This window comes from Salvelinus fontinalis, chromosome 35 (genome assembly GCF_029448725.1).
Source record: "Salvelinus fontinalis isolate EN_2023a chromosome 35, ASM2944872v1, whole genome shotgun sequence".
Classification (NCBI taxonomy): domain Eukaryota; kingdom Metazoa; phylum Chordata; class Actinopteri; order Salmoniformes; family Salmonidae; genus Salvelinus; species Salvelinus fontinalis.
In genome coordinates this window covers 32183645-32199948 of record NC_074699.1, presented here as the reverse complement: position 1 = coordinate 32199948, position 16304 = coordinate 32183645, and the positions used below count along the sequence as shown (strand labels likewise).

The 16304-nt window shown below is 42.2% G+C and overlaps 1 protein-coding gene and 1 non-coding gene across 3 annotated transcripts in view; one reads left to right on the top strand and one right to left on the bottom strand.

Moving 5' to 3' along the window:
- Positions 1-10087, bottom strand: part of LOC129834738 (dysbindin domain-containing protein 1-like) — a 39151-nt gene extending 29064 nt beyond the window's left edge. The window contains exons 1-2 of one of the 2 annotated variants that reach the window (XM_055899986.1): positions 9614-10087; positions 4087-4242 (exon numbers count right to left, since the gene is read on the bottom strand). In XM_055899986.1, the coding sequence (XP_055755961.1) occupies positions 4087-4242; positions 9614-9644 (187 nt within the window). In that variant the 5' untranslated portion in view covers positions 9645-10087. The remainder of the gene's footprint in view (positions 1-4086; positions 4243-9613) is intronic. The other variant, XM_055899987.1, reaches the window with a different exon arrangement.
- A 5706-nt stretch (positions 10088-15793) lies between these two features.
- Positions 15794-15866, top strand: trnav-cac (transfer RNA valine (anticodon CAC)). The gene has a single exon. It is a non-coding gene; the product is annotated as a tRNA-Val (tRNA).
- Positions 15867-16304: the final 438 nt, after the last annotated feature.

Below are 16304 nucleotides of genomic sequence, written 5' to 3'. Positions count from 1 at the left end.
AAATTTGAAAGATGTAGTCATTGAATGCATTTTGTGCCAAAGCAATGAAAAATGATCAACAGTTTAGCCCACATAGACTGCTGTTGTGCTCACTGTGTGAAGAGTTTTGAAAAAGTGATCTAAGTATTGAGAAATGGGTCCTAGCGATTGTAAATAACTGTAAGCAGAGCCATTAAATCTGTGCAGGCCAGGCTCTTCAACTACCTCACCAGATATATATGCTGGTCCGGTCACCCACGTTACGACTCTAATAAAAGGCATTACCGAAGCCTGTCAGGCGTAACAGCATGACATTAGCCTCGCTCAGACTCTGGGGCTGATAACACAAGGTTAAAGGGTCATGATAACCTTAGTTACCCTGTTAACAGGGTCATGATAGCCATAGTGACGGACCTGAAAGAAGTAACACCTGACCCATATTGGTTTTGATGGGGGGAATGAAAGAGCCTGAGTCCACAGCTGTCAGCAGTCTCACACAGCAGCAGAGCAGCTCTGATTGTGAATGAAGCCCTGGTATGTGGCATGGTTTTGGCTATATTCTAGCCATTAGGCTAGACCATGAGCAAGCTGGATAATGAAATGTGCCCATGCATATTTTAATAAATCTACAAAATCTATTATATGGAGGGTGCGGTCCTATTCTAATACCCCCATACTATATTCTACTTCATCAGTCCTCTAAGCCGACACACCCTCAGGGCATGCGTCAGGTGCAACCCCTCCCTGACACAATTATTTGGGTTTAAGAATGTATTGAGGGATGGAGGGAAAGTGTGAATATGGAAGAGGAATTCTCCCCAGAGGCCCGGAATAGGCTTGCCCACGGCTGTCTGTCTCTTTGAATCTCCCAGCAAGAGAAGGAGAGAGGAAGGGAGAGAAAGAGAGAGAGGAGGGATGGATGGAAGATAAGTAGTTTTAAAATTAGTTAGGAGAGAGAGGGATGGAGGGGAGATGAAGACAGAAAGGGGTTATAAAGAAATTCCACCTCCGCTATATGTCCATCTTTTTTTGTCTCTCTCTAAACTAGTTACAGTCATCCCAGTCCCCTTTGTTCATTTCTTTCCTCTACCCCTCCACTACCCCTCCTCTCCTGTCTTCTCCCACCCCCACTTCTCCTTGAATAATTGATCAGTAACACATTTTCCCTGCCAGCAAGTTTGGTGAGAGAGATGGAGAGAAACGTTTTTTGCTCTCTCTCAACCCGTTAAGTATCTCTCTGGGAGCCCATTTGCGGGACTATACCCATAGTACATTCACATTGAGAAGGAAATGTGTCATTCATACATTAGACTTGTATGGCAACTGTTGAAAGGATATAAAGCAGTAGCCCACTTGTGAAGCACACACACTCACAAACCAACCAACCACTTGTCCTTGTTGTCCTGACCCCTCCTGCTGTTTTTGGCTGACGGTTACAAATTGAAAATTAGAAAAAATAAAGAGGACTTAGAAATGACTTTGGCTGTTTCTTTGACTTTTGGCCCCTTCTTAAATGCAGCCTCGGTTATTTCCTTGTTATTGTTCTTTCCCCTTCTTCTCTTGTATCTGCCTTCTCTCACTGCCCTTCACTCTCTGTTCTCTCTGTGGTTGTACTCAGGGATCTCTCTGTCTGTCTGTCTCTCCTCTCTGCCAGGGTGTACTGTATATTGAAAATGTAATAGAATGTAAGATAAGGGGAGAGGGAAGAGTATACATGTAATGGAAAAGAGGAACGGACAAACTCAATTGGAAAGAAAAATTGAGAGAGAGTGAGAGATAAGAAAGAGTTTGGGAAAACAAATCTGGGGAGAGAAAGATGAGGGAGGAGAGGGGTAATCTGCCTTAGTGAAGACTGAGATAATTGCCTGGTAAGCTGGGCTGTCAATAGCAGTAGTCTGGCTGAGGGGGGCGGCGGAGAGACTGGGGGCTCCATCAAATAGTAGAATGCCTCTGTATCTGACGCCCCCCCCCCCCCCCCCCCCCCCCCAAGGCCCCCCAGCCACCCCATGGCTCACTGATCATTAGCCTAGCCAGAGCAGCCCATAATGAGGATCGAGGGGGGTGATGGGGTAAGCTAGAAAGACAGTTGCAAGGGTCTCCCCCTTAGCAAAACGGTGAGCACAGTATAGATCAGCCAGTCTCAACAAACAGCCTATAATGAGGCTATAATGATTCCCAAACACTCTCATACACTCAGGCTTTAACAGGGGCTTCCACTGTATCTCAGTAGGATTGGTTATAGTGCACAGAGTGATGCTTGGCTGGCTCAGAGCCAGTAAACTGGACTTGACCTTATCTAGAGGTAACATAAAGTCATTGGGTCCAGCCAAACTCAGCAAAAGGGCTATTAACAACTTTATCCAATTATTATTCGCTCCCCACAATACATAAACTGTTGTAGAAAATAAATGTACTAGTTTTAGGATGTAACTAAAGGGTTTCACTATCTGTCTGTAGGGTAACTGTGCCCCAGGTGTCTCATTAGGGCAGAAGGACACAGATACTGGGCTGTAGTGGCTGTCTCCCTGAATGGGTGTTTAGTTGTTGGGTAGATAAAGACTTCCTTGTGAGGCCTGTGTCTGTCTGTGTGTCTGTGTGTGCGTGTCTGTGGCCTCTGGCTCAGCCCTGGGCCTGGTGTAGATAGACACAGTGACACAGGGCTCCCTCTGTGGGGGGACAGACACACAATGATGCCTTTTAGCTGGGGGATTGGAAGTGTGGATGGGTACAGGAGAAGGTGGAAGTCGGGTTAGTGGAACTGTGAAGATGGGTGCAATATATCTCAATTTAACCCCAGAGGAAGTGATGAACTGACCACAGTGTACACCGGTGCCACAACGCCAAACTAAAAAAATGACCCACCTCTTACACACAAGAAAAACAAAGGTTTCTCAAGGGTTCTTTGGGAAGGGGGATGGTTCTATATGGAACCATCCTGACCCAAAGAACCCTTTGAGCCCTTCAATGGTTCTTTGCAGCTCAATTTTATTTTAGTGATAATTTGTAATGCGGTACGAGCTGGTGGCAGGGAAGTCAGGCGCAGGAGAATGAACTTGGTAAAAAGAGAGCTGTTTAATAAACATTCAAAAAAACTCAGAAAACCAAAGTATACAAAAATAACATAAATAGTGTGCAAAACCCATTGCACACCAGAACAAATAACACACCTACATACAACAAACAATCTCTGACAAGGACATGAGGGGAAACAGAGGGTTAAATACACAACATGTAATGAATGGGATTGGAACCAGGTGTGTAGGAAGACAAGACAAAACCAATAGAAAATGAAAAATGGATCAGTGATGGCTAGAAGATCGGTGACGTCGACCGCCGAACACCACCCGAACAAGGAGAGGGACCGACTTCGGCGGAAGTCGTGACATAATTAAAATGTAAATATTTTGGGGCGTGGTTTATTCACAGCTCTTTTTGTGCAACCGTGAGTGAGGGTGTAATTCCAGTTGTTCTAAACTGTTGTGTTACGCTATTAAATATTATATATGACTAAGGCCAGTGATGTTGTCTTGTGAAAGATTCACATATGGCCTTGGGTTAATTCAGAATGACTGACTAAATCAGTAGTGAACAATAATTTCCTCAGGGACCCACAGCCATTCCAGAGCTGACACACCTGATTTAACTTGTTAATAAAACACAATAATAACTGCAATGGAATTTTAACAATATAATACGGCTAGTAAACCAGAATAAAAACCACGCTACGGTTCTACAAAGAACCTTTGAGATTGAGAAAGGTCCTTTTTTGTTGCTACTGTATATAGAATCTTTTTTAATGGTTCTATATGAAACCTTTATAGCACCATGCAGGTTCCATTTAGAACCTTATGAGCATGGTTCTTTATAGAACCTTTTAAAAAAGGTTCCGATATGGTTACAACCTTTGGTTGGTTCTATAAAGAACTTTCTCAATCTAAAGATTCTTTGTAGAACCGTACAGTTTTTTTTATTTTGGCTTACTAGCCATATTAAATTGTTAAAATTCCATCCAAAATGCCATCCAACTTAATTACTATCCTCCTCCATTCCTTTTTTCTATCCATCCAATCCACCCTCCATCCACCACTCCTCCATCGCTCCCCTTACCCCGGTACTCACGTCTCCTCTCGGTGACGTGCAGCAGGCCAGCGGTGTGTCCTGGAAGCCCTCCCTCCTCTTCCCCCACTGGGTGATGGTACAACTCCTTGGAAAGGTCCCCTGAGCTGGAGGGCTTCAGCAACTTCTGGATGTCTTTATTGGGCTCTGGTGGCAAACACACACACACATACACACACGCACAGACATGTTAATACACACGTACGCACACACACAGGAACAGAGGGAGAGAGCAAATGAGACAGGTAAGAGTGAGTGTTTGTTGTCACAGTCTAGCCCTTCCTGCATCCATGATCTCCTTTAATTCATGTTTGGCAGGTGTGTTTTGTGATGCATTTATGCTGTGTGCTGGTAATCATATTTAGCCGCTGTGCATCTAGCCTCAGGAAGCAGTGCGTGACAAACAGGCTATTTTGGGTGACCATGCTTATCCATCTTCTCCTGAGGACATCTTGTGTGACATTTGTTTATGGACCCACCCTGCTGTGCACAATGCTGTATAACACAGACACACACACTTGCACACATACGTGCACACATACATGAATACACACGCACACACACACACACACACAGTCTAAATAAACACTGCATAAAATACCAGAATTGGCATTTGGGTTGCAACAGAAAGCGTATAGCCACCAATCTAGAATCTCAAAATATGTTGAAAAATCTAACATTATTACATTTTCTGCAATGGAACCCCACAGTGTACGTTTCAAAGTGGAAAATTCTGTTTTTATAGCATTTCAATTGTCAGATGAGAAAGCGTTTGTCTTACTTGTTCTATTTTCAGATATCTTGGTGCTCCTGTCTTTCTACAGAGCCTGTTTCACTGTCCTGTGCTGTGCTTTGCTCACAGGGAAAAGAGAATGTGTGTTGTTATGTAAAAGGTTGTCTAGTGACAGTAGCTCTACTGTTTCAGTTTCACTACCTCCGTTTCAATGAACCACCGCCTCAGAGCCTCCCTATACTCACTCACATGTTTTATTTAAGGAGTTAAAACTCTGAAACTCTCATTTTATCCACTTCACTAAACCTTTTTACTGTGGTTCTCTATCCCTTCATTTCCTCTCTCATTTCAGAGTTCAGGTTTTTATTTCTTTGGACTACAATTACCACAGGGCTGTTATTCTGTGTAGCTTTCAAAGAGGCTAAGGGATGAAATGGCACCAAAATTGTATTTTTATCAAAGTTCATATCACTCTTCTACCAGACTCACACAGTTAGATGATCCACTTTCTATTGAATAACTCACTCACATCTAGTGTAATATTTAGTGTAATAGGAGGGGTTGAACAGAAGGTTAACCATGAGTACTGATGATAATCTACAGTAACATTAATCCCCAGGTTATTACATCACGAACTGTATCCACATTAACCCCTGAATAGCTGTGTTCATTTTCCTTAACACTGCATGTTGTGGGTTTTACCATAGACAGGTTTATACACATACACTCCCTGTCTTATCTAGAAATAAATGTAGTATGCACAGTATCTATGTTCTGTGTGTGTGTGTGTGTGTGTGTGTGTGTGTGTGTGTGTGTGTGTGTGTGTGTGTATGTGTGTGTGTGTGTGTGTGTGTGTGTGTGTGTGTGTGTGTGTGTGTGTGTGTGTATGAAGTTATGTGTAAAGGTAATTTAGATCTCCTCCAATGTGTGTGAGTCATGTACAGACAGTGATGGAAATAGACTTATGTGGATGTGCTTGTGTACTAGGCTGAGCTGGACATTCAATTAGGTTAAATTGAAAACGGCTGTCTCATCTCATGTTCTGTGACAACACATTCCTTGGAGGAAGACTACATTCCACCAGGCTCTGAGTCACGGAATATTATCCAGTGAGCTGAGGTGTATCTTTGAAGACTCACAAACCAACATACAGACACATACAGATACCAGAAGTCTCTCTCACACATGCCTATATACACCTGAACATTCAGTACACTCATATGCACAGTCATCTACAGACCATACTCCCCACTCTAGTAGAAATCCATACACACTTGATCAAACTGTCACATTCACACACACATGCACATTTTCACACATGTAAGTGTACACGCACGCACGCACGCACGCACGCACGCACGCACGCACGCACACATACACACACACACACACACACACACACACACAACACACACACACACACACACACACACACACACACACACACACACACACACACACACACACACACACACACACACACACACACACACACACACACACCTCTGGTGGTGTCCTGTGCTAACTCTAGTCCATCCAAAAGGCTTCTTAACAGCTTCTACTCCCAAGCCATAAGACTCCTGAACAGCTAATCAAATGGCTATTTGCATTGTCCCCCCCTCCCCTTTTACGCTGCTGCTACTCTCTATTTATTATCTATGCATAGTCACATTAACTCTACCTACATGTACATATTACCTCAATTACCTGGACTAACATGTGCCCCTGCATATTGACTCTGTACCAGTACCCCCTGTACTGTTATTTTACTGCTGCTCTTTAATTATTTGTTATTTTTGTCTTTTTTTTTTTTTACTTATCTATTTTTTTACTTAATAACACCTATTTTTCTTAAAACTGCATTGTTGGTTAAGGGCTTGTAAGTAAGCATTGCACTGTAAGGTCTACACCTGTTATATTCGGCACATGTGACAAATAAAAATTTATTTGATTTGATCTCCAGATTCCTCTGAGTCATGCGGCACATTGCCACCTCACTGACTCTGCAGCAACAAGCGTTAGCGCAGAACACAGCAGACAGGGAGGAGAGGGGGATGGAGATAGGTGAGAAAGAAGAGGGAGAGCGGGATGAAGGTGTGGGTGAAAAGAGGAGAGAGATAGGTGAGAAAGTAGCAGCAGGAGCGTTCTAGAGGTTAACATCCTAACTCCCTGCTGGGCTGCCCTCCCCAAGCCCTCTGTTGGACATCATCATCATGCTGTCCCTCAGACTGCACAATCACTGTGGAAACATCCACGTCCTTAGGAATGGAGAAGAGCATCTTTGGCACAGATTGTGTGTGTGTGTGTCACGCAGAGAAGGGTGTGGCATTTCAAAGGGTTGGCAAAGCAAGTTACAGACTAAACATGATGGATTCCCATTTCACCCTGGATACAAGGCTTGCTGTTGGCTATCGATTTATTTTTGCAGCAAGGGTCCAAACAAGCTGAGCGAATACAGCTCCACTTTCCCTTCTCTATAATGAGGTGGTGATACTATTTACCGTTTGCTGCTTCATTTCCCATGTCTGTTACCCCCCTCTGTATGTCACTCTGCCTCATAGTCACACAATTAATGTTTACACTACTGGAGGCTGCTGAGGGGAGGATGGCTCACAATAATGGATGGAACGTAGCGAATGGAATGGCATCAAACACATGGAAACCATGTGTTTGATGTATTTGATACCATTCCACTCCAGCTATTACCACGGGCCCATCCTCCCCAATTAAGGTGCCACCAACCTCCTGTGGTTTACACCTTAAATCAATTGCCAATCATGTTTTACATGCATAGACACACACATAGTATTCAATCAAACTGTACTCGGGATTTTTCAAGGTGAATAAAAAAGAAGAGCAGTCGCAGATGACGTCAATCAAAATCATTCTGGTTTAATATAACTCCTCCAGAACAGAAGCAGAGAACATATTCTAATCTCACAGCACCAATGTTCCGTAAACACCCACTGAGAGGCTTGTAGGAAGTCACAAAATCAGCTGCTACAGAATTACATAGTGTCACAGAATACAATAACAGTCAGTGTCCTCTGTCCTTGTACCTCCAGTCTGGCGTCAATCACTATCAACAGATATGAGAATAATCCATAACATTCCGTGTCAGGTCTAGTGACCATCAACCCAGACACAAATGAGTGTCTGAATTAGAACACTGGAAATCTTATGTGTCAGCCAGCATAAACATCTTAAATATTCCCATTACACAAAGGCACATCACAGTATGAAAGGCACATCACAGTATGTAATGCCTTGCTTCCATTATTTTGTAGGCCACCAAGTATTACTATACATGGCACATGTCAATGTTGATACTGTAAATATGTGTACTGTAAAGAATGCTCTAGAATGAGATGGATCTGCTAGGTAGTGCAGTGATAGTGACATATTAGGAGACTCATTGACTAAACCAGCTACTATACATATGTGGTTCTGGGGACTGAGGCTTATTGTACAATTCTACTGATCATATGAAAGCAATAAACTTAACCTAGCCTACTGCAGAGATCTCTGGTATAACCAGGCCATATCAAATGAGTAACTGGATGGGGTCTTATTCACTAGGACAACCTCTAATAGGTCAGTCAACGTGATGAATGAGCTGACACTACCTCATGCTCCTCTTGACCCAGTGTGCCCTACTGTAAATGCCTACTGACTGAGCACTCTGAGCACCATCCGTACACAGTGTGTTTAATGGAACATGGTGAACACACCACCAGCCAACAGTGAAAGGACTGGAGTGTGCTGTTTGAAAGGCTGCTCTTTCAGCTTTCGGCTCACACTGCTCCTAGCAATCACGCATGACTTCCTCTGAATCAGGTTCACACGCACACACAGTGATTGCATTCACCACAATAGTTTAATCAAACTCAACATATCGGTTCAAATCAAATCAATCTTCTTTCAACAGTGAAGGCAACAGGAAGTAAGTCTCTCCACACCCTTCTCCCACCACACTGTTATTTCTCTCTTCTAACATCCATCCTTTTTCCCTTTATCACAGATAACAATCCATCCTACAGTAAAGGATGTTGCTATGATCCGTTATATCAATGTCATTAAGGTATTGTGTCTAATTGATACCATACAAGTCATATCTCGTTTATCACATCTTATTAAGTACATTGTGTCAACACAGGTCACTGAAATAGCTCTACACACAACACCATCCTCCATCTCTGAAAACAGCAACATCAACATGTGTTCATCTTCCTTTCTTCCCCAACCATGTCATTACATGGAAGCATTCAACACATATTTCATATGCATTTAGTCTAAATATACTAAGAATAGTAGGGATTCATTAACACTTTATATATTCTCCAATTCAGACCTGTAGAAACATCCACCACTATGTTATTTCCATCCTTAATGTTGGCTACGGTTTCCTCTACTCTACAGTATCATCTGCAGTCCACTGATGTGCACTGCATGTGGGCTAATAGATTAACAGAACCCACTGATAAGATAATGAACTACACTAATATACTAATATACAGTCAAAGCTAGCAGAGTACATGATTTAATGAACATAACCATCTAGGCTACTAGAGTATATGTTTGGGGTAAAACAGAGCACCTATTCTCAGAAACCAAGTCTGGGCTAACAGAGAATTTAAATGTGACAATAGAGTGAAAGAGGCTGGTATGATAGACTACCATGAATAGACATAACATAGAGTCAGTCTGGAAAGACATGGTGATGGACAGTCTGGTCTAGGCTGATGGATTCTATGCTAACAGTGAATAACGTAAAGCTGCACCTACCTGGGCTCCCTGCCCCTCCCTGTGCCTCCATGCAGCCGAGCCGAGAGTGCCGTGCTGTCTATCACAACAGCATGGGAGTGGGGGAGACAGACTGAGAGAGTGAGATGGAGGGAGAGAGAGAGGTATGCCAGCTCTCGTTCTCCACAGCATCCGACTCCAGCTGCACTCCTTTTTTACTCCTCTGTCGTTCTCTTCCTCACTGCCTGGTGCTCATCCCTGCTCAGTGCTCTCTCACACACTCACCAGCCTGCCCAATACAGACGTGAGAACACACTGAGTTCACCGCTCTGCTGCCCTGCCTGCCTCACACACAGAGAGAGAGAGAGAGAGAGAGAGAGAGAGAGAGAGAGAGAGAACACAGCAAAACTCAGAACCACTTTGTTCTATAATAACATTGTGAAAAAGCTCAGAGAATGCAGAATACAGAGAGATCTAGAGAGAGAGGGAGAAAAAGAGGGGGATAGAGAGAAAGTGAGAGAGAGCAGGATGGGCACACTGGCAGACTGCCCAGATTGAGAGAGAGAGGGGGGGGGGGCTCTAGGAGGGGTGTTGGTGGGGCTTTGGATAAAGGGAATGGGAGAGTTGGATACACTACATGGGTGAGAAGTATCACAGAGTCACTATGTGTGTCGTGTGTGTGCCAATGACTGTATATATGAATGGACGAAGTCACTGATCACATGACACCATGCATTCCTATGTGAAGACTCGACACCATGCATTCCTATGTGAAGACTCAATAGCCAAATGAAGTCGGTTAAGATGGTGTATCATGGAGACATAACACACGCAGTTTGAGCTACTCCAGCTAGCTCAGTGCTGTCCCTTTTAAATGGGCTCTCGAGTGGTGCAGCGGTCTAAGGCTCTACATCTCAGTGCTAAAGGTATCACTACAGACACCCTGGTTTGAATCCAGGTTCAAACCAGGATCACAACTGGCTGTGATTGGGAGTCCCATAGGCTGTGGCACAATTGGCCCAGCATTGTCCGGGTTTGGCCGGTGTAGGCCGTCATTAAAAATAAGAATTTGTTCTGAACTGACTTGCCTGGTTAATTTTTTTTTTTTGAAGAGAAAGGCTGCAGGCTGCCATTAGCAACTAAATTATCCTTATACTTTCTTCTCTGTGTGATTTTAAAATAATCGGTTCAAGGACATACTGTACATCTTGTGTGTTAAAGGCAACTATTGGTACCATGATTGTCATACATTTTTTATTTTTTTTACACGAAGATTCCCATTTTTCTGCTAACAATGCCTGCAGTACCGCAGTTGGCCTTGAACATCTGCGGCTTCAATGAGCGGGGGAAGTCGTTCTCTACTGGTGTATGCGAATGTGCATACACCTTATTAGGTAAACATCTTAACACTCCAGTTTTACGCCTTGTCCCACAGCAGCATAAAAATAGTATGATAAGCACAGGACAACAGTACTGAAAATTATTTACTCTAGTAGAGGGACGGGGCAGAGAGAGAGATGACACTATACCCATTCACCTTTGGAAATGTGGATAGAGATGTAAGATCTTCATTTAATCACCCTGTTGCAGGAGAACTTCGCTGCAATGTAGGAATTATAAATCTTTTGTGTATTTGAGGTTTGAAAAGGCTTCTGAAGTTTGTAATTTCCACTTAGAAATTTCAGACTTGATTTTCCCTTACAAAAACTGTATCAATCCCTACAAAAAGGTACATTTATTATAATCCACATAATAATTCACATTTCCTTTTGCTGCAGGATTATTTTCCTGCTGTAGCTAACTGGCTCACATTAAGATCCTACATCTGTACATCACTCTCTAACATACAGTACCTTTCAAAAGTTTGGACACACCTACTCATTACTCAATCCATCTGGTTTGCGCTTAGTGGGACTATCATTTGTTTTTCAACAGGACAATGACCCAACACAGCTCTAGGCTGTGTAAGGGCTATTTGACCAAGGAGAGTGATGGAGTGCTGCATCAGATGACCTGGCCTCCACCCGACCTCAACCCAACTGAGATGGTTTGGGATGAGTTGGACTGCAGAGTGAAGGAAAAGCAACCAACAAGTGCTCAGTATATGTGGAAACTCCTTTAAGACTGTTGGAAAAGCATTCCAGGTGAAGCTGGTTGACAGAATGCCAAGAGTGTGCAAAGCTGTCATCAAGGCAAAGGGTGGTGTCACGTTCGTCGTATGGTGGAAGAGAGGAGGACCAAGGCGCAGCGTGATACGAATACATTCTTCTATTTAATAAACGAAGGGAAACACTAAACAGACTAATACAAAACAACAAAACGACCGTGAAGCTATAAATAACAAGTGCAGACACAGGCAACTTACATATAGACAATAACCCACGAAATACCCAATGAATATGGCTGCCTAAATATGGTTCCCAATCAGAGACAACGATAGACAGCTGCGTCTAATTGAGAACCAATCTAGGCAACCATAGACATACATAAACCCCTAGACAATAATAAAAACACCTGCATCCCCCATGTCACACCCTGACCTAACTAAAATAATAAAGAAAACAAAGATAACTAAGGCCAGGGCATGACAGGTAGCAACTTTGAAGAATCTTTGTTTAACACTTTTTGGGTTACTGCATGATTCCATATATGTTATTTTATAGTTTTGATGTCTTCACTATTATTCTACAATGTAGAAAATAGTCAAAATAAAGAACAACCCTTGAATGAGTAGGTGTGTCCAAACTTTTGACTAGTACTGTTTTTGCAGGAGACAAAACATGGATGGATGGACACACGAGTTTGGTCTGTGTGTCAAATCCAATCAAATCGTATTTGTCACATGTGTCGTAAACAACAGGTGTAGACTAACAGTGAAATGCTTACTTCCCAACAGTAAAATTGAAAAATTATAGAAAAAAATTAACACCAGGAATAAATACACAATGAGTAACGATAACTTGGCTATATACACAGCACATCAGTACCAAGCCGATGTCTAGGGGTACGAGGTAATTGAGGTAGATATCTACATATTTATAAGGGTAAAGTTACTAGGTAACAGGATAGATAATAAGCGGAAGGAGCAGAGTATGTGAGTCAAAACCGTTAGTGCAAAAGTGTCAATGCAGATAGTCTGGATAGCCATTTGCGTAACTATTTATGAGTCTTATGGTTTGGGGGTAGAAGCTTTTCAGGATCCTGTTGGTTCCAGATTTTGCATCGGTACCGATTGCAATGCTGTAGCAGAGAGAACAGTCTATGACTAGGGTGGCTGGAGTCTTCAACAATTTTTAGGGCCTTCCTCTGACATCGCCTGGTATAGAGGTCCTGGATGGCAGGGACTTCAGCCTCAGTGATGTACTGGGCCGTACGCACTACCCTCTGTAGTGCCCTGCGGTCGGATGCCAAGCAATTGCCACACCAAGCGGTGATGCAACCAGACAAAGATGCTCTCAATTGTGCAGTTGTAGAACCTTTTGAGGATCTGAGGGTCCATGCCAAATATTTTCAGCCTCTTGAGAGTGCCTTCTTCACGACTGTGTTGGAGTGTGTGGACCATGTTAATTCCTTAGGGATGTGGACACAGAGGAACTTAAAGCTCTCAAACCGCTCCACTATAGTCCCGTCGATGTGGATTAGAGTGTACTCAGCCCTCCATTTCCTGTAGTCCACGATCAGCTTCTTTGTCTTGCTGATGTTGAGGGAGAGGTTGGTGTCCTGGCACCACACCGCCAGATCACTGACCTCCTCTCTATAGGCTGTCTTGTCGTCGTCTGTGATTAGGCCTACCACCACTGTGTCGTCAGCAAACTTAATAATGGTGTAGGAGTCGTGTGCGGCAATGCAGTTGTGGGTGAACAGGGAGTACAGGAGGGGACTAAGCACGCACCCCTGAGGGGCCCCGTGTTGAAGGTCAGTGTGGTAGATGTGTTGTTGCCTACCCTCACTATCTGGGGGCGCACGTCAGAAAGTCCAGGATCCAGTCGCAGAGGGAGGTGTTCAGTGAGCTTAGTGATGAGCTTGGAGGGCACTATGGTGTTGAATGGAATGAACAGCATTCTCACATAGATTGAAGTTGCCAGGGATAATAGAAGGGTGCCAGAGGAGATTGCTAACGTTTTTACAGGCTCCTAACCAACTGTGCTATATTGTGTTTTTTCGCATTGTTTGTAACTTATTTTGTACATAATATTTCTGCCACCGTTTCTTATGACCGAAAAGAGCTTCTAGATATCAGAACAGCGATTACTCACCTCGAACTGGACAAAGATTTTTCTTTAACGCAGGTCTGGGTGTTTTGTGAGAATTCGTTGGTGATTGGGTAATAGGGGTGGATAAGTAATAGTGGTTTATAGGTGGAGGATTAGTTGGTGGTACAATTTTTTCCTTTTTATTTTTGGTTCAAAAATGTAACGCGACACCACACACAACACATGCACAAACTAAATGTGGGAATGCCGTGATACCAAAGAAGACGAAGAAAGTGAGGTAGGTAAATGCAAGGAGTAGCTTTAATGCTTCTATAGGAAGTATTCAAATAAAATGAGTTTGCTTCAAATGAAGATGTTTATAACAAATGAAGCTATTGTCAGAGGGTTTTGCTTTTTAATGTTACCTTTTATGGGCTGCAAGCTAATTGGTGATTAACTAGAACAAAAAAAGACCATGCTTTTGGGGATTTTCACAAAATGTAATCCATAAAAGGGTCCTTTTGAGGAAGGATTGTTTACATATATTTGACATTTGTATTTCAAAGCATAATTGAGAAAGAAATTATTTAAGTTTTTGATTGAACATTTGTGACATTGGCTGCATTTACACAGGAAGCCCAATTCTGATTTTTTTTCCACTAACTAGGTGTTTTGACAGATCACATCAGATCTTTTCCCATCAGATATTTTTCAGAGCTGTTATGATTGGTTAAAAGACCAATTAGAGAAAATATATATCGGGATGCCTGTGTAAACGCAGTCATTTTGGCCTTACCCAGGCCTCCTTTAAGACCATAATGTCTTACAAGGTCCTACAAAACAAAAATGTGAGTCATATGAAGCTTTACAGCTTGCTCTGTAATATAAGTAGTATTTTGACTTCAATAAAAAAATCGTAAATTAATTTAGAAATATAGTTAAATATATACATAAATATTGAAAATATAACATTTTATTTATTTCTGTCTGTAATAAAGCCCTTTTGTGGGGAAAAACTCATTCTGATTGGCTGGGCCTGGCTCACCAGTGGGTGGGCCTGGCTGCCAAGTGGGTGGGCCTATGAGTGATTTCCTCATATGAACTGTAACTCAGCAAAATCTTTGAAATTGTTGCATGTTGCGTTTATATTTTTGTTCATTGCACGTCCTGCAAATCACCAGCAGAGGGCGACCATTCTGAAGCCATTATCACATTTTCTCTGCTTACATCCCACTCTGGAACTTTGATACGCCCGTAGAGTTTATTATGTTTAACAATATATTGACACTAATTTTGTATTTTCTATATTCAGGATGATATATTTTCAATATTCATCAATTAATGTAAGATTATATATTTTATTAATCAAAATAGTGCTCATAATTACTGAGATAAAACTTCATATGACACCAATTGTTGCTTTGTAGCACCTACATATGAAACATTATAGAGCCTTAAAGAAGGCCTGAGTAAGGCCAAAATGTTACAAATATTCTAACTTTAATTAATTATTTCTCAACACACATTGCGAAGTCGATGTTGACGATATAGCTAAAGTTCAAGTATTTATTTGTCATGTTGATTAAAAAAGTGTAATATTTTAGCTCCCATCATCATGCCAATGAAAACCTAATCTGTTAGAATTATTTTAGTTAGAATTTACATTGAAAACTGAATTTTCCATCGTCCATATAATACCTTAAGAGAAAGAGGCGAAGCGAGAGGGTTAGCTATCTCTCGACAAAAATCTGTCTAAAATAAACCCAATGCGTTTCAATGGGCTATGGATTTAAGCAGTTCTACACTTAACGCCTGCCGAGACAACGACTCGCATTGTCAGGGTGGAGAAATTAGCACCTCGTCATTATGTACAGATTTATGATATACCTCAGTCAATCCATGGGTGAATCTCAAATGATGTCCCTTGATTCCTCACATCCTCCCTCCATGCCTCTTTCTCAAAACACATTTGATGTGAGCGAAGACAGGAGGAACCATGAAAATAAAACTAGCTACTCGTAATATAACTGTTTCCGTAGTGTAGTGGTTATCACATTCGCCTCACACGCGAAAGGTCCCCGGTTCGAAACCGGGCGGAAACATGTTTTTAGCTCTAATGCATATCGGTACACAATTCAATGGTTTAATTTATTCGGCCAAAGTTACCTTTAAATGATCATCTAGCCAACTAATGTTACTAGTAATTTACTGTAATGTTAATCTAGCTTCATGAATACATGCAATGTCTGCATTGTAGCTAGCTAACGTAAACGGACTAAACTCCACTCAATGGTAAAGGAAGTTAAGGATTAACTTCACCACGGAGTGGAGCCGAGACCAGTCAGCGGTTGTATTTGATTAACGTTTATTGAAAAAGTATGTATTTTAGCAAAACGAAGAAAGGCACGAAACTTCAGAGGAAAAATATAGGTACAATGTACCGAGGTAAAAACAGTTTCAGATTGGATATTCGACGGATATTCGCCTGTAGTTCTCCTTACGTCCACCAACAGCAGTTAGGGACCGTCAACATAGTGACA